Source organism: Pocillopora damicornis, chromosome 1 (genome assembly GCF_964200805.1).
Source record: "Pocillopora damicornis chromosome 1, jaPocDami1.2, whole genome shotgun sequence".
Lineage (NCBI taxonomy): Eukaryota > Metazoa > Cnidaria > Anthozoa > Scleractinia > Pocilloporidae > Pocillopora > Pocillopora damicornis.
Genome location: NC_142670.1, coordinates 39,713,969 through 39,738,609, shown reverse-complemented (window position 1 = coordinate 39,738,609; position 24,641 = coordinate 39,713,969). Strand labels below are relative to the sequence as shown.

Below are 24,641 nucleotides of genomic sequence, written 5' to 3'. Positions count from 1 at the left end.
TAAAAAAAAAACTTCGGTCAAAGACCTCCTCTTGAGAAATTTAATCTGTATTGTCTGACAAGTGTAAGTAAGTGATATTTTAAGCTATTGGGAGTACACTTAAACAGCTCAGCGTTGAGAGGACAGTTTCATCTTAACTTGCATTTTTGAGCCATATTAGTCCTTGCGAACGGACCATGTTCCTCCTGTTTTAAAGATCGTCAATACAGAAATGGATGCAAAGAGGAATATCTGCACGAAATCTAGTGAAAAGATCAGGATAATTTCCTTGGCTATTTCAATGACTTGTTTAACTCTTGTGACATTGTTGTTTATCAGGATCGAGTTTATGTACAACAATTCGAAAGCGCTGGAAATAAGGCTTGAAAACCGAATTCAGCGGATTGACGATGACCTGAAAACAAATATAGAGAGAATAGTGAAGAAGAGGCTAGAAATTTATGAAACTGCATCCACAACGAGGAGAAAGGAAAAGCCTGATGTTATCTTTGGTGAGTCATTGGTTACACGTACATCAGTTCTGTTAGCTTTTAACATTTTGTAACATTAATAACCAACACAAACTACATCACAGCACAAAATGATTTCTCGTTAGTTTGCCGCTTAATTCTATTAACAGAATACTCGCTATAGTTCTACTGCCGTTTATTGTGAAATAAGACAGAGCGAAAATATATCTTAAGTTGTATTTTATTTGTATGTTATCCTTCTACTACGGGTATTTTTGGAAAGGTCAAACTCAACTGACGTTTAAAGTCTGAATTATTTTCTTTTTTCACAAGCTTCATGCGAAAGAACACGCGTAAGGTAATCGACTAGTGAGCGTTCTCTTTGATTTGCTTTACTCAAGAAACTGCATGGTTACGAAAACATCTGCTTTCACATAATACGGTAATGTAAGGTGACATGCATTCGTGCGTCAGGCCATCAAAAAATGCAAATTGGATCAGGTAACATTTTGTTGAACCAAATCGAAGTTATGACTCCTACTGTTTTAACTTCTTGAAACACGGCAGTATATATCCTCATTCTCTCAGACTAATGTGTTTGATCACCGCCAATTTTTAGCACTGAAAGAACAGGACTTTGAGTACGATGCTCAATGAGCTTGAAATCTCGCAGCTGAAAATTCTCAGGACTAAATGCAGCTTCAGACGGTCCTCGGGCTATTCAACAAAATTTATAGAAGTAAAGGGTTCCTTTTATAAATTGTTTTTTGTTCTTTAACTCTGACTCCATTTCATGTTCATATATTCATTTTTGCACCGATTTTGTGAGAATATTAATGTTTTAACATTTGCATATTCCTCTTTTGTTTTTATTTTACCTTTTTTGTCTCTTTACCGCAAACATCGATTGATAAACGACTACATCAATTAAGATTATTCTTTCGCACTTTAAAGTGCATTATTTCATTGATCTCCTGAGAAATATTTGTCATCGTAACTTGTGCAGGTTTTGAAAGCAAAGTAGGAGGTGTGTCATCAGTTATCCGTGATCATCAAAGAGAGAGAAGAAATGTTGCTGCAGGAACAATAACTTTGCAGCAAGTCCGCCAAGAAATCAACAACAAACTCAATCAATCCTGCAGTGTCAACAACAAGATTTGTCAGACAGGACCTCCAGGTCCTCCAGGTGCCCTCGGCTATCCAGGGTACAAAGGAGAAAAAGGAGCGACAGGGAAAACCGGCTTAAGAGGCCGCTCGGGTGCTATCGGGGCTCCAGGCACCAGTGGCAAAAGAGGAGCTGTGGGACCTCAGGGAGTAAAAGGCAACAAGGGCGACAAGGGGTCCGTTGGAGCGCCTGGAATTAAAGGAGAGACTGGAACGAAGGGTCGTCAAGGACAACAAGGATCTATTGGCTTAAAAGGAAGCAAAGGCAGCAGAGGATTGGTTGGTATTCAGGGACCAAAGGGAGAATGTGTGGTTCCACTGAAGATCAGTGTGTATCCAGTATCTCAGGAAGTCTTTGTGGACGAGCCTGTAATATTTTGCTGTTGGGTTCAAGGCCATTTGTCGTCCAAGATAACGTGGCGTAAACTTGGAGGTACTCTATCTAATGCTACTGCGGAAGATGGTACGCTTCGAATAAGCAGCGTACAAAGGTCACATGCTGGGTTGTACACGTGTACAGCTCACACTGGTTTGGGAATGTTCCGAATATTAAGCAGATTGCATGTAAAAGGTAGGGTCTTTCACTTTTGAGCGATTTTCAGCTTTGCATTCACTTACAAAGTAGGTAATGCCCCTAATATAATCATCATGGTTATTCAGGTCTATGAATCAAGACTTTTCTACAACCAAGAAAATATAAACTGAATATAACTTTTTAAGATCTTCACCAAGCTTGTTTTGTGCCTGTTAAATTGGTTTTTTTCTTTCTTCAGAGCCACCTAAATTTACCAACAGGCCTCCTACAGTGGTCGGTGCAATTCCAGGAACTAATGTGACCCTCTGCTGCGAGGCCTCAGGTTCTCCTCGTCCAAACGTAGAATGGTTCCAGGCACAAAAGTCTTCTGTCTCATTTCCTGTTTTTCAGGAAGATGGATGTCTTCAAATTAAGATGGTTAAAGAAGACGTAGATTTCATCTGCCGGGCTAAAAACAGCTTCGGATTGGCAGAGACAACAACGACGGTGATTGCAGAAGTATTAGGAGGTATTATTTATTACTTTTGCTGCAAGGCTTTGAAAATATGTAGCTGGAAGGTAGTGTCCCTTGTCTTAATAGCGCGATATGTTTGTTAAATGGGTCCAGCATTTAAAAAATATCCCAAAACCGCCCTTGGTTAGCTCAAGGTGTAGAGCACCGAACTGCCGTGCGAAAGGTCGAGGGTTCCACACTCAGGATCTTAAAATAGCTGAAGCGAATGTGCTTCCACTACCTTAACATCTGCAAGTAGTTAAACATTGTAGTCTTCTCGGATAAAGACGATAAAATCCTACGTCTCTCTGGTTAGCAGGGGACTCTAAAGAACTCACGCACTTCTCGCAAAGAGTAGCGAACATATCTCCCAGTGTTGTGCTCTGGCCTTGTTATTATTTATACCAGCCCTATTAAACAAACTCAAAGCTGAAATGGGCCAACAAGTCTAACTGTTGTTAATGAATAAATTAAATTTTACAATAAAAAGATACAAAAACATTTGCTGCTGTTTGTACTAGTTCATTCTCATTTGGGATTAAATTGTGTTCGGGGACCAAAACCGAAATTGATCCCTTTTTAATTGAGCAGTTAAAACAGGCTGAGGTATCTTTCTTTTTCAGATTTGAAGCAATCAGTAATACTGGCATATAATGTTCATTACCTGCGCAATTTGAAAATTTGGTTAAACCCTGTTGTGCAGAGCCAGTCCTCGTACTGGAAGCGCTGCTGGCGAGCATCCGTGGATGGTTGGGCCAGCACTACCTTCCGCTCAAATTGTGACAACAAAGGGCCCACAGTGACCATTATCCGTGTGGGAAAATACATCTTTGGTGGATACACCAGCACGTCATGGGGTAAGTAAATCATTCAGTTGAATACTTTCACTTTATTTTTTCACTTCATTGAAACATGCGTCCACCCTCTACATTTCAAACTAAACGCAGTTACTTGTTTTCCAGAACTGATGTAAGCGACTTAGAGTCTGTCCTCTAAAATAACTTGAACCTGAAAGAAACGCTGGCATAAAGTTTTTGCTGTCCGATTATCTGATTGGAATTAAATGTTGACACAAGATCATGCTCGATTAGGAAAAGCTCTTCCCTGAATTTACGTAATAATTTATTTTACCATAGAAAAAGGTTGAAGTCAAACGAGTGGTGGATAATTCATTCAATAACTTTTCCTTTTATTGTTGTTATTAATTGGTAAACGCAATTTCTCGACCGTTTTAAATTTTGCTCTGGCCAAGTGTTACAAATATTCACCTTCATCTCAGTTTCCTGAAATAGTTTGTGACTCTTTTTTACCGTTTTGTTTATTAGTTTCCAATTGTGAATCCCAGTACAGCCCAAAGGCCTTTTTGTTCTCATTTGTTAACAAGCCAGGCTTGGCACCGATGAAACTGTCTCAAACAGGAAAGTATAGTTATATTCGCCGTTCCATAAAAGGTTGTTCAAGCTATGGACCCACATTTGGTGGAGGATACGATATTAGAATTGCCAGTTACGCCTCATCCAACACAAATTCTTACTCAAACCTTGGATACACCTACAGGCCACCATTCGGCTTCCCTTATCTCGACTCCAGCACCAGCTCATTCCTGGCAGGAAGTCAAAGTTTTAAACCCGATGAAGTTGAAGTGTTTTATGAAAGTACCTGAAATAAACGAACTGAAGTAACGATGATATTAAAAACTCCTATTTAGGCCTATTTACTAACAATCGAGACAGACATTTCTGTCTGAGTTGCCTGTGAGTTGAGGCCACAAACTAAGATAAAGTTTGAACAGACCAGTTGAGGTAGTAGCGCTGAACGGTCCTATTATGTTAACAGGTATCATAATATTTAGTCGTTGGAGAGAGTGCGCAAGTTGATCAAAGTAACGCTATGGTGAACTCGTGCATAAACTATGCAGAATATTGTAGGAGTATGCAGTGATTGTTCCAACCTGTCAATTATTCTGTGATTCCAAGACACAGAATCAAGCCATTATCACCAAATTGATCCGCTTCATATAGCAATCGGTCCGCCATCTTTAAGAAGATATATGCAACGTATTTTTGACCTGATGAAGTTGAAGTGTTTTACGAAACTACTTGAGGCAAACGAATTGCAATTTACTGACAATGGAGACAAGGATGCCTGTGGGTTATGGCCACAAAGATAAAGCTTGAACAGATCAGGCTAGGTAATAGCACTAAATTGTTCAATTATGTATACGGATATTAGCATTTTTAGTCGTAGGTGAGGGCACAAAAATAAGATAAGTGCTCTTCCCAGACTCCTTTGACCGTGCCAACGCCACGAAATTTGCATATCGAATCTCCTGAGATTCTCATATCCACAATTAAAAAAGGGCCAGGTTTGTGTGAACTTTGTTATTAGGGGTACTATAAAATCGCTCGAGTGGCCAATTGAATTTTTCTTGCACGATAATATTTGCGAGTTTAGTAGTAATTTTCCGAGCTCCGTAGGAGAGAGGGAAAATATGAGCAATGGGCAAAACGTCAGTTCGTTGTCTGAGTTTAGGTTTACTACTACACTTCTAGTTATTCCGATGGACATGAATGGACTTCATTGGATTCCATCCGACGAATGGATATCGATGGAGTCCATCGGACAGCATTTCTGCCCTCCCCAATATTCATCTGACTTCCGGTACTCTTTCCCGTCGTGACTTCCGGTTATCTTACTTCCGTGGGAAGGTGTCACGAATAGAATTTTACCCATTCCATCGGAAAACCACGTTTTCCATCGGAATCCGTTGGTGTGTATTTGACATGCATGGAGAGAGGAATAAAGGAAAATTTGACAATCATTTGATTTGCTTCAATTTGTATAGTAAAGATTCATACACGAAGCTACGAAATCTAAAGATTTCCCGACGCGGCTCAGATTTCGGGACTTAATACATATTGTTCAAACGTTTCCTCCGTCAAAGATACACACTCAGCACTATCACATATAAGTCATTAAGAAAGATCTGGATATTTAAATCAAATAATTGTAATACTCCACAAAAATTAACATACTTCTTTAACAATGAAACGTAAACAAAAATTGGGTTGTTCTTTTAGCAAGATAATTTCGTCGGACAAGTTGCAACGCACTCAAATAAAAAGTTCTGTTTGAAATAGTGATAATATTTTATAGGTTATTAAACATCCATTTATTCCCTTTTCTCCGGGAATTGGAGAGTAAGTTATTTGACTCGGTAGATCACAAAGGGATTTGGCTAATTAGGAAACTACTGTCAAGAGGTCGGAACAACGGTTTGGGCCGCATTGTATATACCGTTTACGGCGTGCACACATATAGAATGTTATAACAGAAAGCTGAAGAAACGGAAAACTACGAAGAGAAACACGATTACTTAAATTTGGCCAAAGTGTCTCCTTAAAGGAAAACATTCATTTTGGCGTATTGTTCTTCTTGCCACTCATGAATTAACAACAGATGTGATTCACCAATAGCGCGCGTTCGAAATGTTACGGACTTGAGTCAGGAAACTGGGTCGAGTGCATCAAGTCGAGGCTAGCAGGCAGGCTCTATGCATCGATCAAAGTACTGAGTATACGTGCTACAACCAAGACTTTATTAACTGCCACAACCCAATAGTGTTGAAATATCACCAGCCAATATAAAAGTTGACAAAAATAACATAAACAACAAAACCATTTTTATTGTGCTCTTTATAAAGTATTAGCAATGTATTGCTTTGAAAATGACTAATTACAGGAGCCATTTTTTGGTAATTAGTATTATAATAATAAGAGAGTCCAGCTCCTGGAATAACTACGCAGCTAAATATGAGAAGGAACTGGACTAAAGTAAATTGCATATTTATAGCGGAGGAAGAGTATGGCCACACATACAAAAACTATGTGAAAAACTACATTACACACGTAACAACAAAGAATTGTGTTACAATTTAACAATCTTTGAAGATCAAGCCCTTGCTACAGTCTGAAAACTTCTCTCAGAGATCAAAAAAGTTTCGTTTTACGTTCGTTTATTTTTATGATGATAGCATATCTATTCTTGGCTTCTATATAAATAACTTCTATCACTTTTGATGGTCTCGGCCATCAGCCCCAAACTTCAAACTTCTACCTTAATCTCCTCTGAACTTACTTTATTTTCTCTTTAAATCAAATATCTATATGATTTATTATAAGAGTCTTGAAAGTTTAGCACGCCTTGCTGTAAGCGGCCAAAGTTGAATTCCAGAAAAAGTGAGAAAATTGAACAAGGTACAACACTTTCCGTAGTAACTTCCATAGGAAAATGTACATCTCTGACATTAAAATTTTTTAATAAACATTTAAAAAGAAAAGAGAGGAGCTTTTGGTTTCTTTAAATCCAGTGACAGCATTTTACCCAAGCAAGTGAACGTGCATGCTTAACTTTTCGCCAGAAACAGGTTTGCACCTGTACCCCTCCAAAATATCATGTTGCTAAGTATATCCTTTGAAAAGCTATTTTCGGTGAAATAAATCTTTTTTTCCTATTCTACCCTTTTTCCTATACTCCTTTGGTAAACCTGATACTTCTGCACGAGGTGGGGCAAATCTAGACTAATAAAAAACACCTGCATGATCTTACTGGCCAAAGTCATTCTGTGTAACATAGACTAGAAGAATGATTCATTTACCTGCCTTCATCATAATCTTGTTCTTCCATGGACATATCTGCCGGTTTTGCTGTATAAGGTAACACTATATTTGCTTTGCTGCCTACCCAGGAATATTCAAATACACTTGAAAAACATTCAAAGAATATTTGCTGTAGCGCTTCGTGTAGAGTAGTCTGTAAGGTGATTTCTAAAACCTTCTGTCAAATTTGATGGCTAAGTTAATGTTTTCAACTAAGCCTTCATGATTTGCGATTCCTTTTTTGAATTTCGTACATCATTGTTCTCCAGAACAAAGCAAACGTGGGAAAAACTTCAGAGCGAAACTTCTAGCTTAAGGTCATCCCCAAAACATTTTGTTAAAGAAATTATATTCATTCCAAGACAAGTGCTGAGCTTTTAACATCATTTAATTCTTATTACGCAGCCTTAACCCTTTAACTCCGAAGAGTGACCAAGACAGAATTTCTCATTACAGTATCAACACAGAATCAAGCAGGCATGTGAGGAGAAAAAAGAAAAACTCAATTAGGGGACTACAAGTTGATCCAATACCAAATTCTCTAAATCGAAATGATAAGTATTTTATGGCAGACAGTAGGGAGAATTACTAACAAGATGTTGGGAGTTAAAGGGTTAATAATAATCAGGGTAGCCTGAAGGGGTCATCTGTCTCAGAGAAATTTGAAAAACTGACATCTACGATGGGAGTATTGTCATTGAGTATGCAGACGTTTTTCTTCCTCCGTCTGATTATTCATTTTCCTTTCACTTCTATTAGATACTAACCCTGCCCTAAAAGGATTTCAGTCAAAGACCTCCTCTTAAGAAATTTAATCCGTTTTGTCTGACAACTGTGTAAGTGATATTTTAAGCTAAAGGGAGTACACGTAAACAGCTCAGCGCTGAGAGGGTAGTTTCATCTTCACTTGCATTTTTGAGCTACATCAGTCCCAACTAACGAACTATATTCCGCCTGTTTTAAAGATCGCCAATACAGAAATGGATGCAAAGAGGAACGTCTGCACGAAATCTACCGAAAAGATGAGCAGAATTTCCGTGGCTATTTCAGTAACTTATTTAACTCTTGTGACATTGTTGTTTATGAGGATCGAGTTTGTGTACAACAATTCGAAAGCGCTGGAGGCAAGGCTTGAAAACCGAATTCAGCGGATTGACGATGACCTGAAAACAAACATAGAGAGAATAGTGAAGAAGAGGTTACAAATTTATGAAACTGCATCCTCAGCAAGAAGAAAGGAAAGGCCTGATGTTATCTTTGGTAAGGCACTGGTTACACGTACCTCAGTTCTATTAACTTTTAATAACCAACACTATACTGCATCACAGCACAAAAGGATTTACCGTTAGTTTGCCTCTCAATTCTATAAAAAGAATACTCGCTACAATTCTACTGCCGTTGATTGTGAAAAAAGACAGAACGAAAATATATCTTAAGTTGTATTTTATTTGTATATTATCCTTTTGCCAAGGGTCTTTTTGGAAAAGGTCAAACTCAGCTGACCGGCGCCAAAAATCTGATCTATTTTCTTTTTTCACAAGCTTTAAGCGAAAGAACACGCGTAAGGTAATCAACTAGTGAACGTTTTTATCTATTTGCTATACTCAAGAAACTGAATGGTTATCGAAAAGATCTGCTTTCACATTACGGTAATGTAGTGTGACATGCATTCGTGCGTCAGGCCACCGAAGAATGCAGATTGGATCACGCGACATTTTGTTGAACCAAGTCGTTATAACTCCTACTGTTTTAAGTTCCTGAAACAAAGCAGCATACATTCTCATTCTCGTAGACTAACGTGTCTGATCACTACCAATTTTTGGCACCGAAATATATTTTGACGACAGTATAATTGCGAACTATATTTTGGCGAACAGCCCGATGCTCGTTGAACTTGCTTGAAATCTCTCAGCTGACAAGTCTCAAGACTGAAGGCAGCTTCAGACAGTTCTCGGGCTATTTTTCAACAAAAATTATAGAAGTAAAAGGTTTCTTTAATGAAAATATGTTGTGGTCATAGCGTTAATGAAATGAAAAGTTCTTTAACTGTGACTCAATTTAATGTCGAGTTATCAATTTTTGCACTGATTTTATTAATTAAAATCTATCTTAAGTTGTATTTTATTTTTATGTTATCCTTCTGCCGAGAGTATTTTTGGAAAAGGTCAAACTTTACTGACCGGCGCCTAAAATCTGAATTATTTTCTTTTTTTTATACGAAAGAACACGCTTAAGGTAATCAACTAGTGAACGTTTTCGTTATTGCGTCGCTTTACTCTAAAAACTGTATGGTTATCGAAAACATGTGTTTTCGCATTAAGGTAATGTAGGGTGACATGCATTCCTGCGTCAGGCCACGGAAGAATGCAGATTGGATCACGTAACATTTTGCTGAACCAAATCGAAGTTATAATTCCACTGTTTTAACTTCCTGAAACACAACAGTATACATTCTCATTCTCTTAGACTAATGTGTTTGATCACCGCCAATTCTTGGCACCGACATTTTGACGACAAAAGAATTGTTAAATATATTTTGCGAACAGGCTGTGACTTTAAGCGCGATGCTCATTGAGCTTCCTTGAAATCTCTCAGCTGAAAAGTCTCGAGATTAAAGGCAGCTTCAGACAGTCCTCGGGATATTTTTCAACAAATTTTATAGTAGTAAAAGGTTCCTTTAATGAAATATTTTCTGGTCGTAGCAATAATGAAATGAAAAGTTCTTTAACTCTGGCTCCATTTAACGTCGGGTTGTCCATTTTTGCATCGATTTTATTAATGTTTTAACATTTGCGCATTTCTCTTTTGTCTTCATTTTCTCATTTTTTCTCTTCGCCGTAAACATCGATTGATAAACGACTACATCAAGGCAGCTTATTCTGTTGTAATTTAAAATAAATTATTTCATTGATCCCCTGAGAAATATTTGTTATCGTAACTTCTGCAGGTTTTGAAAGCAAAGTAGGAAGTGTGTCACCAGTTATCCGTGATCATAAAAGAGAGAGAAGAAATGTTGCTGCAGGAACAATAACTCTGCAGCAAGTCCGCCAGGAAATTAACATTAAGTTCAATCAGTCTTGCAGTGGTAACAACAAGATTTGTCAGACAGGACCTGCAGGTCCTCCAGGTGCCCACGGGTATCCAGGGTACAAAGGAGAAAAAGGAGCTACAGGGAAAACCGGCTCAAGAGGCCCTCCTGGCTCAATCGGGGCTCCAGGCGCGAGTGGCAAAAGAGGACCCGTGGGACCTCAGGGAGTAAAAGGCGACAAGGGCGACATAGGGTCCATTGGAGCACCCGGGATTAGAGGAGAGACAGGAACAAAGGGTCGTCAAGGACAACAAGGATCTATTGGCTTAAAAGGAAGCAAAGGCAGCAGAGGATTGGTTGGTATTCAGGGACCAAAGGGAGAATGTGTTGTTCCACTGAAGATCAGTGTATATCCAGTATCTCAGGAAGTCTTTGTGAACGAGCCTGTAATATTTTACTGTTGGGTTCAAGGCCATCTGTCGTCCAAGATAACGTGGCGTAAACTTGGCAGCACTCTATCTAATGCTACTGTTGAAGATGGTGCGCTTCGAATAAGCAGCGTGCAAAGGTCACACGCTGGGTCGTACATGTGTACAGCTCATGCTGGTTTGGGAATGTTCCGAATAATAAGCAGATTGCACATAAAAGGTAAGGTCTTTTACTTTTGAGAGACTTTCAGCTTTGCTCTTAGTTGTTCGAAATGTTAGAGGATCAGTGCCGTTTGTTTCCAGAATCAGATAGTGCCCCTAATCGAATCATGATGGTTATTCAGGTCTATTGATCAAGACTTTTCTAATACCAGGAAAATATAACCTGAAAGATTCTGGCGCACCTTGATTACGTTAAAGCTGCTTGTCAAAGAGAGAAATGATTATGATAAGCTTTGTCTCGCCATCTTTAGCTCAGACTTTTAAGATCTTCACCACGTTTGTTTTATGACTGTTGCACTGATTTTTTTTTCTTTCCTCAGAACCACCTAAATTTACCAACAGGCCCCCTACATTTGTCAGTGGATTTCCAGGAAGAAATGTAACCTTGTGCTGCGAAGCCTCAGGCTCTCCTCATCCAAACGTTGAGTGGTACCAGGGCCAAAAGTCTTCTGACTCATTTCCTGTTTTTCAGAAGGATGGATGTCTTCTAATAAAAATGGGTGAAGAAAACGTATATTTCATTTGCCGGGCTAAAAACACCTTCGGATTGGTAGAGACAACAACCTTGGTGATTGCAGAAAAATTTGGAGGTATTATTTATTAGTTACTTTTGCTGCAGAGCTTTAAAAATATGTAATTGGAAGGAAGTATCACATGTCTTAATAGCACGATATGGTTGTTGAATGGATCCAGCATTTAAAAAATATCCCAAAACCGTCCGTGGTTAGCTCATAGTGTAGAGCGCCAGACTGCCGTGCGGAAGATCGAGGGTTCCACACTCAGGGTCTTAAAATAAATGAGGAGAATACCGCTACCATGTCATCTGCAAGTAGTTAAACATTTTATTCCTCTCGGATAAGGATGATAAACTCCTACTTCCCTCTGTACTTGTTAGCAGGGGACGTTAATGAACCCACGCACTTCTCGCAAAGAGCAGCGAACATGTTTCCCAGTGTTGTGCTCTGGCCTGTTTATTATTTATACCAGCCCCATTTAACAAGCTTAAGGCTGAAATGGGCCAACAAGTCCAACTATCGCTAATAAATAAATTAATACAGTAAAAAAATTGGAAAACATTTGCTGCTATTTGTGCTAATTCACTCTCATTTGGTATTAAATTGTGTTCCGGCATCAAAACGGAAATTGATCCCTTTTTAATTGAACAATTAAAACAGGCTTTAATATCTTTCTTTTTCAGGTTTGGAGCGATCAAAAATACTGACATATAATGTTCATTACCTGCGCACTTTGAGAATTTGGTTAAACCCTGTTGTGCAGAGCCAGTCTTGGAAGCGCTGCTGGTTAGCATCAGTGGATGGTTGGGCCAGTACTACCTTCCACTCAAAGTGCGACGACAAAGGGCCGACAGTGACTATTATTCGTGTGGGAAAATACATCTTTGGCGGATACACCAGCACATCATGGGGTAAGTAAATCATTGAATGCTTTCACTTTATTTTTTCATTTCATTGAAACATGCCTCCTCTTTTTATCATTTGAAACTACGTGCGGTTAATTATTTTTCAGAACTCATGTAAGCGACTTAAAGTCTCTCCTCTAAAATAACTTGAACCTGAAAAGAAACTCTGGCATAAAGTTTCTATTGTCTGACTATCTAATTGGAATTAAAATTTGACAAAAGATCATGCTTGATTAGGAAAAGCTATATTTGCGCAATAACCTCTTCTACCATAGAGAAAGGTTGAAGTCTAAAGGAGGTGGAAAATTCATTCAATAGCTTTTCGTTTTATTGTTGTTGTTAACTGGTAAACGCAATTTCTCAACCGTTTTAAATTTTCCCCTGGCCAATTGTTATAAATATTCACCTTCATCTCAGTTTACTGAAATAGTTTGTGACTCTTTTTTTCCATTTTGCTTATTAGTTTTCAATTGTAGATACCAGTACAGTTCAAAGGCCTTTTTATTCTCATTGGTTAACAAGCCTGGCTGGGCATCAGTGAAACTGTCTCAAACAGGAGAATATAGTTCTCTTCGCCGTTCCATGTACAGTTGTTCAAGCTATGGACCCGCATTTGGTGGAGGAAACGATATTAGAATCGCCAGTTACGCCTCATCCAACTCAAATTCTTACTCAAACCTTGGATACACCTACAGTCCACCATCTGGTCACAGTTATCGCAGCTCCTTTACCAAATCATTCCTGGCAGGAAGTCGCACATTTAAACCCGATGAAGTTGAAGTGTTTTATGAAAGTACCTGAAATAAACGAACTGAAGTAACGATGACATTCAAAACTTCTCCTTAGGCCTATTTACTAACAATGGAGACGGAAGTTTTTTGTCTGGGTTGCCTCTGGGTTAAGGCTACAAACTAATTATAAGATAAAGTCTGAACAGATCAGTTGAGGTAGTAGCGCTGAAATGTCCAATTATGTAAACAGTTATCATCATTTTTAGTCGTTGGAGAGAGTGCGCAAACTGATGAAAGTGACGCTATGGTGAACTCGTGCATAAACTGCGCAGAATATTATAAGAATATGCAGTAATTGTTCCAAACTGTCAATTATTCTATGATTTCAAGATACAGACTCAAGCCATTATCTCCAAATTGATCCGCTTTATATAACAATCGGTCCGCCATCTTTAAGAAGATATATGCAATGTATTTCGACCTGATGAAGTTGAAGTGTTTTATGAAACTACTTGAGGCAAACGAATTCCTATTTACTGAAAATCGAGACAGGGTTGCCTGTGGCTCATAGTCACAAAGATAAAGCTTGAACTGATCAAGTTAGGTAACAGCACTAAACTGTTCAATTATGTATACGGATATTAGCATTTTTAGTCGTAGGTAAGGGTACAAAAATAAGATGTGTGCTCTTCGGATCTTCTGAGATCCTCATATCCACAATTAAAAAAGGGCCAGGTTTGTGTGAACTTTGTTATTAGAGGTACTGTAAAATCGCTCGAAAAGGACATTTAATTTTAATTGAATTTTTCTTGCACGATAATATTTGCGAGTTGAGTAGTATTTTTCCGAGCTCCGTAGGCGAGAGGGAAAATATGAGCAATGGGCAAAATGTCAGTTCGTTGTCTGAGTTTAGGTTTATCACTACACTTCTAGTTATTCCGATGGACATGGATGGACTCCATTGGATTCCATCCGACGAATGGATATCGATTGAGTCCATAGGACAACATTTCTGCCCTCCCCAATATTTATCTAACTTCCGGTACTCTTTCTCGTCGTGACTTTATCTTACTTCTGTGGGAAGGTGTCACGAATAGTATTTTGCCTATTCCATCGGAAAACCAAGTTTCCATCGGAATCCATTGATGTGTATTGGATATGCATGGAGGGAGGAATAAAGGAAAATTTGACAATCATTTGATTTGCTTCAATTTGTATTGTGAAGATTCATACACGAAGCTACGAAATCTAAAGATTTTCCGACGCGGCTAAGATTTCGGGACTTAATACATATTGTTCAAAGGTTTCCTCCGTCAAAGATACACACTCAGCACTATCACATATCAGTCATTAAGAAAGATCTGGATATTTAAATCAAATAATTGTAATACTCCACCACATCAACAGACTTCTTTAACAATGAAACGTAACAAAAATTGGGCTATTCTTTCAGCAAGATAATTTCGTCGGACAAGTTGCAACGTACTCAAATGAAAACTTCTGTTTGAAATAGTGATAATTTTTTATAGGTTATTAATCCATTTATTCCCTTTTCTCCGGGAATTGGAGAGTAAGTTGTTTGACTCGGTAGATGACAAAGGGATTTGGCTAGTTATGAAACTACTGTCAGGAGGTCGGAATAACTGTTTGGGCCACATTTTTACCGTTTACGGCGTGCACACATATAGAATGTTATAGCAGAAAGCTGAAGAAACAGAAAACTACGAAGAGAAACACGATTACTTATATTTGGAAAATTGTCTCCTTAAAGGAAAACATTCATTTTGGCATATTGTTCTCCTTGCCACTCATGAATTAACAACAGATGTGTTCACCAATAGCGCACGTTCGAAATGTTACGGACTTGAGTGAGGAAACTGGGTCGAGCGCATCAAGTCGAGGCTAGCAGGTAGGCTTTATGCATCGATTAGTTCCTTGATCAACGTACTGAGTACAAGTGCTACAACCAAGACTTTATAAACTGCTACAACCCAATAGTGTTGAAATATGACCAGCCAATATAAAAGTTGACAACAACGACATCAACAACAAAACCATTTTTATTGTGCTCTTTATAAAGTATAAGCAATGTATTGCATAGAAAATGACTAATTACAGGAGCCATTTTTCTGCTAATTAGTATTGTAATAATAAGAGGGTACCAGCTCCTGGAATAACTACGCAGCTAAATATGAGAAGGAACTGGATTAAGGTAGATTGCATATTTATATCGGAGGAAGACTATGGCCAACACATACAAAAACTATGTGAAAAACTACATTACACACGTAACAACAAAGAATTGTGGTACAATTTAACAATCTTTGAAGATCAAACCCTTGCTACAGTCTGAAAACTTCTCTCAGAGATCAAAAGTGTTTCCTTCTACGTTTGTTTATTTTTATGATGATAGCATATCTATTTTTGGCTTCTATATAAATAACTCCTATCACCTTTGATGGTCTCGGCCATCAGCCACAAACTTCAAACTTCTACTTAAATCTCCTCTGAACTTACCCTATTTTCTCTATAAATCAAATATCTGTAGGATTTATTATAAGAGTCTTGAAAGTTTAGCACGCCTTGCTGTAAGCGGCCAAAGGTGAATTCCAAAGAAAGTGAGAAAATTGAACCTGAGGTATAACGCTTTTCGTAGCAACTTCAATAGGAAAATGTCCATCTCTGATATTAAAAATTTTGTAATAAACATTGAAAAGGAAAAGAGTGGAGCTTTTGGGTTCTTTAAATCCAGTGACAGCATTTTACCCCAGCAAGTGAACGTGCCTGCTTAATTTTTCGCTAGAAACAGGTTTGCACCTGTACCCCTCCAAAATATCATTTTGCTAAGGATATCTATTGAAAGTTATTTTCAGTGAAATAAATCTTTTTTTCCTATTCTACCCTTCTTCCTGTACTCCTTTGGTAAACCTGATACTTCTGCGCGAGCTGGGGCAAATCTAGACTAATAAAAAACTCCTGCACTGCAGGAGTTTTTTATTAGTCTAATGATGATCTTACTGGCCAAAGCCATTCTGTGAAACAGACTGGAAGAATGATTCATTTACCTGCCTTCATCATCGTCTTGTTCTTCCATGGACATATCTGTTTTGCTGTATAAGGTCACACTATATTTGCTTTGCTGCCTACCCAGGAATATCAAAATACATTTGAAAAACATTCAAAGAACATTTGCTGTAACGCTTCGTGTAGAGTAGTTTGTAAGGTGATTTCTAAAACCTTCAGTCAAATTTGATGGCTTAGTTAATGTTTTCAACCAAGCCTTTATTTGCGATTCCTTGTTTAAATTTCGTGCATAATTTTTCTCCGGAACAAAGCAAACGTTGAAAAAACTTCAGAGCGAAACTTCCAGCTTAAGGTCATCCCCAAAATATTTTTTTCAAGAAATTACATTCATTCCAAGACAAGTGCTGAGCTTTTAACATCATTTAAGTCTTATAACGCGCCCTTAACCCTTAAACTCCAAAGAGCGACCAAGACAGAATTTCTCGTTACAATATCAACACAGAATCAAGCAGACAAGTGAGGAGAAAAAAGAAAAAACTAAACTAGGGGACTACAAGTTGAACCCCAATACCAAATTCTCCAAATTGAAATCATAAGTATTTTATGGCAGACAGTAGGGAGAATTACTAACGAGATGTTGGGAGTTAAAGGTTAATAATAAATCATGGAAGCCTGAAGAAAGAGAAATATGAAAAGCCGACGTCTACGATGGGAGTATTGTCATTGAGTATGCAGACGTTTTTCTTCCTCCATCTGATTATTCATTTTCCTTTCATTTCTATTTCAGACTCACCCTTGCACCAGAAAAAATTCGGTCAAAGACCTCCTCTTGATAAATATAATCTGTGTTGTCTGACAACTGTGTAAGTGATATTTTAAGATATCACGGGGTAAACTGAAACAGCTTAGCGCTAAAAGGGTAGTTTCATCTTCACTTGCGTTTTTGAGTAACATCAGTCCCCACCAACGAACTATATTCTTCCTCGGCTGTTTTAAAGATCGCCAATACAGAAATGGATGCAAAGAGGAACGTCCGCACGAAATCTACTGAAAATATCAGCGGAATTTCCATGGCTATTTCAGTGACTTCTTTGACTCTTGTGACATTGTTGTTTATTAGGATCGAATTTGTGTACAACAATTCGAAAGCGCTGGAGGCAAGGCTTGAAAACCGAATTCAGCGGATTGACGATGACTTGAAAACTAACACAGAGAGAATAGTGAAGAAGAGGTTACAAATTTATGAAACTGCATCCACAGCAACAAGAAAGGAAAGGCCTGATGTTATCTTTGGTAAGTCACTGGTTACACGTACCTCAGTTCTATTCGCTTTTAATAACCAACACTATACTGCATCACAGCACAAAAGGATTTATCGTTAGTTTGCCTCTCAATTCGATAAACAGAATACTCGCTACAATTCTACTGCCGTTGATTGTGAAAAAAGACAGAACGAAAATCTATCTTATATTTTCTTTTTTCACAAGCTTTAAGCGAAAGAACACGCGTAAGGTAATCAACTAGTGAACGTTTTTATCTATTTGCTACACTCAAGAAACTGAATGGTTATCGAAAACATCCGCTTTCACATTACGGTAATGCAGGGTGACATGCATTCGTGCGTCAGGCCGCCGAAGAATGAAGATTGGATCACGCGACATGTTGTTGAACCAAGTCGTTATAACTCCTACTGTTTTAAGTTCCTGAAACAAAGCAGCATACATTCTCATTCTCTTAGACTAACGTGTCTGATCACTACCAATTTTGGCACCGAAATATATTTTGACGACAGTATAATTGCTAACTATGTTTTGGCGAACAGTCCGATGCTCGATGAACTTGCCTGAAATCTCTCAGCTGACAAGTTTCAAGACTAAAGGCAGCTTCAGACAGTTCTCGGGCTATTTTTCAACAAAATTTATAGAAGTAAAAGGTTCATTTAATGAAAATATATTCTGGTCATAGCATTAATGAAATGAAAGTTCTTTAACTCTGACTCCATTTAATGTCGAGTTATCCATTTTTGCACCGATTTTATTAATTAAAATCTACCTTAAGTTGTATTTTATTTGTATGTTATCCTTCTGCCAAGAGCATTTTTGGGAAAGGTCAAACTTAACTGACCGGCGCCTAAAATCTGAATTATTTTCTTTTTTCACAAGCCTTATACGAAAGAACACGCTTGAGGTAATCAACAAGTTAACGTTTTCGTTTTTGTGTCGCTTAACTCTGGAAACTGTATGGTTATCGAAAACATCTGCTTTCACATTAAGGTAAAGTAGGGTGACATGCATTCCTGCGTCAGGCCAAGAAGAATGCAAATTGAACCACGTAACATTTTGTTGAACCAAATCGAAGTTATAACTCCTACTGTTTTAAGTTCCCGAAACAGAACAGTATACATTCTTATTCTCTTAGACCAATGTGTTTGATCACCGCCAATTTTTGGCATCGAAATTTTGACAACAAAAGAATTGTTAAATATCTTTTGTGAACAGGCTGAAATCTTCCTTGAAAAACTCTCAGCTGAAAAGTCTCAAGATTAAAGGCAGCCTCAGACAGTCCTCGGGATATTTTTCAACAAAATTTATAGAAGTAAAAGGTTCCTTTGATGAAAATATATTCTGGTCATAGCATTGATGAAATGAAAAGTTCTTTAACCCTGACTCCATTTAAAGTCGAGTTATCTATTTTTGCATCGATTTTATGAATGTTTTAACATTCGCGTATTTTTCTTTTCTCTTTATTTTTTCATTTTTTTCTCTTCGCCGTAAACATCGATTGATAAACAATTACATCAAGGCAGCTTATTCTGTCGCATTTTAAAATGCATTATTTCATTAATCCCCTGAGAAATATTTGTTATCGTAACTTCTGCAGGTTTTGAAAACAAAGTTGGAAGTGTGTCATCAGTTATCCGTGATCATCAAAGAGAGAAAAGAAATGTTGCTGCAGGAACAATAACTCTGCGGCAAGTCCGCCAGGAAATCAACAACAAGTTCAATCAGTCCTGCAATGTAAACAACAAGATTTGTCAGACAGGACCTCCAGGTCCTCCAGGTGCCCACGGGTATCCAGGGTACAAAGGAGAAAAAGGAGCCGCAGGAAAAACCGGCTCACGAGGCCCACCGGGTCCAATCGGGGCTCCAGGCATGAGTGGTAAAAGAGGACCTGTGGGACCTCAGGGAGTAAAAGGCGACAAGGGCGACAAAGGGTCCGTTGGAGCGCCTGGGATTAGAGGAGAGACTGGAACGAAAGGTCGTCAAGGACAACAAGGATCTATTGGCTTAAAAGGAAGCAAAGGCAGCAGAGGATTGGTTGGTATTCAGGGACCAAAGGGAGAATGTGTGGTTCCACTGAAGATCAGTGTATATCCAGTATCTCAGGAAGTCTTTGTGGAGGAGCCCATAATATTTTACTGTTGGGTTCAAGGCCATCTGTCGTCCAAGATAACTTGGCGTAAACTTGGAGGTACTCTATCTGATGCTAATGTGGAAGATGGTGCGCTTCGAATAAGCAGCGCACAAAGGTCACATGCTGGGTCGTACATGTGTACAGCTCACACTGGTTTAGGAATGTTCCGAATAATAAGCAGATTACACGTAAAAGGTAGGGTATTTCACTTTTGAGCGATTTTGAGCCCTGCTTTCAGTCGTTCGAAAAGTAAAGAGACCAGTGTCGTTTGTTTTGCGAATAGGTAATACCCCTAATCTAATCATCATGGTTATTCAGGTTTAAGGATCAAGTCTTTCCTAATACCCAGAAAACATAACCTGAATGATTCTTGTGTACCTTGGTTTCGGTAAAGCTGCTTGTCAAAGAGTGAAATGATTATGATAAGCTTTGTCTCGCCATCTTTAGCTCAGACTTTAAGGATCTTCACCACGTTTGTTTTTTTCTGTTAAATCGATCTTTTTTCATTTTCCAGAACCGCCTAAATTCACCAATAAGCCCCCTACATTGGTCGGTGCATTTCCAGGAACTAATGTAACCCTGTGCTGCGAGGCCTCAGGTTTCCCACGTCCAAAGGTTGAATGGCTCCAGGCCCAAAAGCCTTCTGTCTCATTTCCTGTTTTTCGGGAAGATAGATGTCTTCTTTTTAAAATGGTTAAAGAAAACGATCGAGTAGATTTCATCTGCCGGGCTAAAAACAGCTTCGGATTGGCAGAGACAACAACCACGGTGATTGCAGCACAATTAAGAGGTATCATTTTTTAGTTACTTTTGCTGCAGAGCTTAAAAAATATATAAATGGAAGATAGTATCACTTTTCTTAATAGCACGTAAATTAAAATGAGAGTGCTGTGAGTCCTGTGAGCTTCAACAAAGAGAAAATTTGTCAATCAATTAAGCGACAATGCATGTACGTTTCGAATTAATGAGGAAAATAAAAGCTCTACTTACACAGTTGTGTTCTTACATGAACAGTGAAAAATAGAATTTTGCTAAATCGATCACACGAGAGTTGTCAATATCTTTCTTTTCTGAATTCAGGTTTGGAGCAATCAGAAATACTGGCATATAATGGTCATTACCTACGCACTTTCGGAATTTGGTTAAACCCTGTTGAACAGAGCCAGTCCTCTCACTGGAAGCGCTGCTGGATAGCATCAGTGGATGGTTGGGCCAGCACTACCTTCCACTCAAAGTGTGACAACAAAGGGCCCACGGTGACCATTATCCGCGTGGGATTATACATCTTTGGTGGATACACCAGCACATCATGGGGTTAGTGAATCAATAATTGCTTATGCATCATTTTCCTCTTCAGTGAAACCTGTGCCCACTTTTTTACATTTGTAACTACACGCAGTTTCTTATTTTCCAAAACTCATGTAAGCGACTTAAAGTCTCTCCTCTTAAATTGAACCTGAAAAGAAACCATTGCATAAAGTTTCTGTTGTCTGATTATCTGACTGGAATTAAATTTTGACACAAGATCATGCACGATTAGGAAAAGCTGTTCCCTGTATTTACGCCATCATTTCTTCAACCAAAGAGAAAGGTTGAAGTCACACAACTGGTGGAAAATTAATTCAATACAGTTTTCGTTTTGTTGTTTTTGTTAACTTAAAAAACGCTCTTAAACGCAATTTCTCGACCGTTTTAAATTTTCCTCTGGCCACGAACATATTAACACACATACACATACGTGTCACGAATATATTATCCTTCATCTCGGTTCTGAAATAGTTTGTGACTCTTTTTTACGATTTGTTCATTAGCTTCCGATTGTAGATACCGGTACAGTTCAAAGGCCTTTTTGTTCTCATTGGTTAACATGCCTGGCTGGCCACCAGTGAAACTGTCTCAAACAGGACTATCTAATTCTCGTCGCCGTTCCATATACGGTTGTAATGACCGTGGACCCACATTTGGTGGAGGATACGATATTCTCATTAGCAGCTACGCCCCATCCAACACAAGTTCTTACTCAAACCTTGGATTCACCTACATTCCACCATCTGGCCACAGTTATGGCAGCTCCTTCACTAAATCATTCCTGGCAGGAAGTTACAAATTTCAACCCAATGAAGTTGAAGTGTTTTATGAAACTACTTGAAACAAACAAACTGAAGTAACGATGATATTCAAAATTCCTATTTAGGCCTATTTACTAACAATCCAGACAGACGTTTCTGTATGGGTTGCCTGGGGGTTAAGGCCACAAACTGAGACAAAGCTTCAACAGATCATTTTAGGTTCTAGCACTAAACTGTCCAATCACGTATGCAGGTATCATCATTATTAGTCTTTGGAGAGAGTGCGCAAATTGATCAAAGTAACGCTATATTGAATTTGGGGATTAATTGTGCAGAATGTTATAAAAACGTGCAGTGATTGTACTAAGCTGTCAGTTATTCTGTAATTCTAAGATACAGAATCAAGCCATTATCTCCAAATTGATCTTTAATAAGATGTATGCAACCTATATCGACCTGACGAAGTTGAAGTGTTTTATGAAACTACTTGAAGGAAACCAATTCCTTTTTACAGACAATGGAGACAGGGTTGCCTGTGGCTTATGGCCACAAAGATTAAGCTTGAACAGATCAGGCCGTGGTAAACACAAAACTGATCAATTATGCATACGGATACTATCATTTTATAGTCGTAGGAGAGTGTACCAAAATAAGATGTATGCTCTCCCCAGTCTCCCTTGGCCGTGCTAACGCTAAAAAATTTGCTCATCGAATTTTCATATCCACCAGTAAAAAGGGGCGAGGTTTGTGTGTAATTTGTTATTAGAGGTACAATAAAATCGCACGAGAAGGATAGATTAATTCCAACCGAATATTTCTTGCACGGTGATATTTGCGTGTTGCGCAGTATTTTTCCGAGCCCCGTAGGGGCGAGGGAAAATAAGAGCGATGAGCAAAATATCAGTTCGTATTATTTGCCAAACCATCGATGGAGAAATTTATAATTGCACTCTTATTCCATTTTCTATTATTTCAGTGTGACCTTTGTGCTGCTTTCCACTTGTGCTTTTGTCTTGTTCTAGAGTGAAATGTCGTGCATATTGCGCACGTGCCGTCGCCCTTAGATGATAAATGACGTCATAGTGAATAAGATGCCGTATGAAAGTTTGAAAACCTGACAAGAGTCAACTATTTGCCCAATGAAAGAGACGCAAGACCAGCACTTACCTTCCTCAACGTTTAGTTGATAATCACACAAATTTACATAAGAACAGAGGACGTATTTTTCGCCGGTTTTCTTCTGAGCCTCCAGACGGTCCTAGTGGATTCAGAACCGAAGATTCTGAGGCAGAAAACTTAAAACCTAAAAAATTCAATTTATACGCGCGTTTATTAGGTGTGCATCTTTTCTACGGTTGCGAGCAGGCCGTGATTATTAACAAGAATCTATAGCTCTCGTGTGGGGCAACCTGAATTCGAAAAAAATGTAAGAGAGTAGTTTCAGGTGGGCATGCGTGGATCCGATCCGAAGGAAAAAGGAAATGCTACAATTTAATACTGGTGAAATTAGGCATATCGTAGATATGAGAGGGAGACTGTGTCTACCATTTTTACTACAGAAAGCGCTCGTTGGATTCATTTTGACATTTATTGGCCAATAAATCTCTTATTTAGGTAAATTGCATACGAAAGTCAAATCTTCCTATTCCTTTTAACAAACGGTTGATACATCTTGTTCCTCTACAAACATCAGTGACTGGACTTCTCCGCTTAAAAAGATGAATTGCAGCTCAAAGGTAGTATCTGCATGAAGAGTTCACGTCTAGTCCAGTTTAAGTTACAGTTAACTTTTTTGAATATTGCCGGCCTGGAATTGCTGGTGATCTAAAACGAATTTCATATGTGAGCTGTTAGTGATCCAGAATTTCTCTTTTTTTATTTAACCAACCAGATACAAAATAAGGTAACCGATTTCATGATTTCTTGTATCTGCAACAGAAGAAAGTGTTTGTTTTACTACTGAGCAACACGGATAGCTATAAAACGTTTCAATACCTCAACGAATTCAGCTGGATTAACGCCGACTTTTTTCAGTGCTGGAATATTTACTTCTCTTAAAAATACTGCACCTGTCACAGGCGAAACATTATGACTTGTGCAACGTGTGTGACTAATACACACGAAAAGATTCCATTGGAAATATAGGTTTTCCATCATCATAGTTTTATTCCTCCATGGAAATATCTGTTTTGTTGTATAAGGTAACACTGTATTTGCTTTTCTGCCTAGCCAGAAGTATCAAAATACATTTGAAAAACATTCAAAGAATATTAATTGCTGTAGCGCTTCGTGTAGAGTAGTCTGTAAAGTGATTTCTGAAACCTTCAGTCAAATTTGATGGCTTAGTTAATGTTTTCAACTCAGCCTTAATTTGCGATTCCCGTTTTGAATTTCGTGCATCGTTTTTCCCCGGAACAAAGCCAACGTGGGAATAACTTTAGGGCGAAGCTTCAAGCTTAAGGTCATCCCCAAAACAAGTGTTGAGCTTTCAACCTCATTTAAGTCTTATTCGCATCCTTAATGATAAATCATCGTAGCCTCAAGGGGCTGTCTCAGAGAAATCTGAAAAGCTGACGTCTACGATGGGAGTATTGTCAATGAGTATTCAGACGTTTTTCTTCCTCCATCTGATTATCAACTTTCTTTTCACTTCTATTTCAGACTCACCCTGCTCTTAAAAAATATTCGGTCAAAGACCTCCTCTTAAGAAATTTAATCTTTATTGTCTTACAAATGTGTAAGTGATACTTTAAGCTATAGTGAGTACGCGTAAACAGCTCAGCGCTGAAAGGGTAGTTTCATCTTAACTAACGTTTTTAAGCTACATCAGTCCCCGCCAACGAACTGTATTCCTCCTGTTTCAGAGATCGCCGATACAGAAATAGATGCAAAGAGGAACGTCTGCACGAAATCTACCGAAAAGATGAGCAGAATTTCCGTGGCTATTTCAGTGACTTCTTTGACTCTTGTAACATTTTTGTTCATGAGGATCGAATTTGTGTACAA

At 38.4% G+C, this 24,641-nt stretch overlaps 3 protein-coding genes across 3 annotated transcripts; all 3 read left to right on the top strand.

The window, feature by feature from the left end:
- Window positions 1-211: 211 nt before the first annotated feature.
- Window positions 212-4,304, top strand: LOC149053832 (uncharacterized). The gene is made up of 5 exons (XM_089196251.1): window positions 212-491; window positions 1,456-2,184; window positions 2,387-2,656; window positions 3,265-3,498; window positions 3,967-4,304. The coding sequence occupies exons 1-5, from the start codon at window positions 212-214 to the stop codon at window positions 4,302-4,304; spliced, it is 1,851 nt and encodes a 616-aa protein (XP_089052377.1).
- A 3,975-nt stretch (window positions 4,305-8,279) lies between these two features.
- On the top strand, window positions 8,280-13,224 carry LOC149053831 (uncharacterized). The gene is made up of 5 exons (XM_089196218.1): window positions 8,280-8,559; window positions 10,247-10,975; window positions 11,298-11,567; window positions 12,176-12,403; window positions 12,861-13,224. Exons 1-5 carry the CDS (start codon window positions 8,280-8,282, stop codon window positions 13,196-13,198), a joined length of 1,845 nt encoding a protein of 614 aa, XP_089052344.1. The 3' UTR covers window positions 13,199-13,224.
- Window positions 13,225-17,165: 3,941 nt separating this feature from the next.
- Window positions 17,166-21,775, top strand: LOC149053830 (uncharacterized). The gene is made up of 5 exons (XM_089196209.1): window positions 17,166-17,445; window positions 19,033-19,761; window positions 20,081-20,356; window positions 20,647-20,880; window positions 21,378-21,775. The coding sequence occupies exons 1-5, from the start codon at window positions 17,166-17,168 to the stop codon at window positions 21,713-21,715; spliced, it is 1,857 nt and encodes a 618-aa protein (XP_089052335.1). The 3' UTR covers window positions 21,716-21,775.
- Window positions 21,776-24,641: the final 2,866 nt, after the last annotated feature.

What these genes read in the sequence shown, in the direction of transcription:
- LOC149053831 (XM_089196218.1), top strand. Translation starts at nt 8,280, where the DNA reads ATGGATGCAAAGAGGAACGTCTGCACGAAATCTACCGAAAAGATGAGC. An exon ending in AAGCAGATTGCACATAAAAG is followed by an intron (nt 10,976 to 11,297) that starts GTAAGGTCTTTT and finishes TTCTTTCCTCAG; the next exon opens with AACCACCTAAATTTACCAAC. An exon ending in GATTGCAGAAAAATTTGGAG is followed by an intron (nt 11,568 to 12,175) that starts GTATTATTTATT and finishes TTTCTTTTTCAG; the next exon opens with GTTTGGAGCGATCAAAAATA.
- LOC149053832 (XM_089196251.1), top strand. Translation starts at nt 212, where the DNA reads ATGGATGCAAAGAGGAATATCTGCACGAAATCTAGTGAAAAGATCAGG. An exon ending in AAAGCCTGATGTTATCTTTG is followed by an intron (nt 492 to 1,455) that starts GTGAGTCATTGG and finishes TAACTTGTGCAG; the next exon opens with GTTTTGAAAGCAAAGTAGGA. An exon ending in GATTGCAGAAGTATTAGGAG is followed by an intron (nt 2,657 to 3,264) that starts GTATTATTTATT and finishes TTTCTTTTTCAG; the next exon opens with ATTTGAAGCAATCAGTAATA.
- LOC149053830 (XM_089196209.1), top strand. Translation starts at nt 17,166, where the DNA reads ATGGATGCAAAGAGGAACGTCCGCACGAAATCTACTGAAAATATCAGC. An exon ending in AAGCAGATTACACGTAAAAG is followed by an intron (nt 19,762 to 20,080) that starts GTAGGGTATTTC and finishes TTCATTTTCCAG; the next exon opens with AACCGCCTAAATTCACCAAT. An exon ending in GATTGCAGCACAATTAAGAG is followed by an intron (nt 20,357 to 20,646) that starts GTATCATTTTTT and finishes TTCTGAATTCAG; the next exon opens with GTTTGGAGCAATCAGAAATA.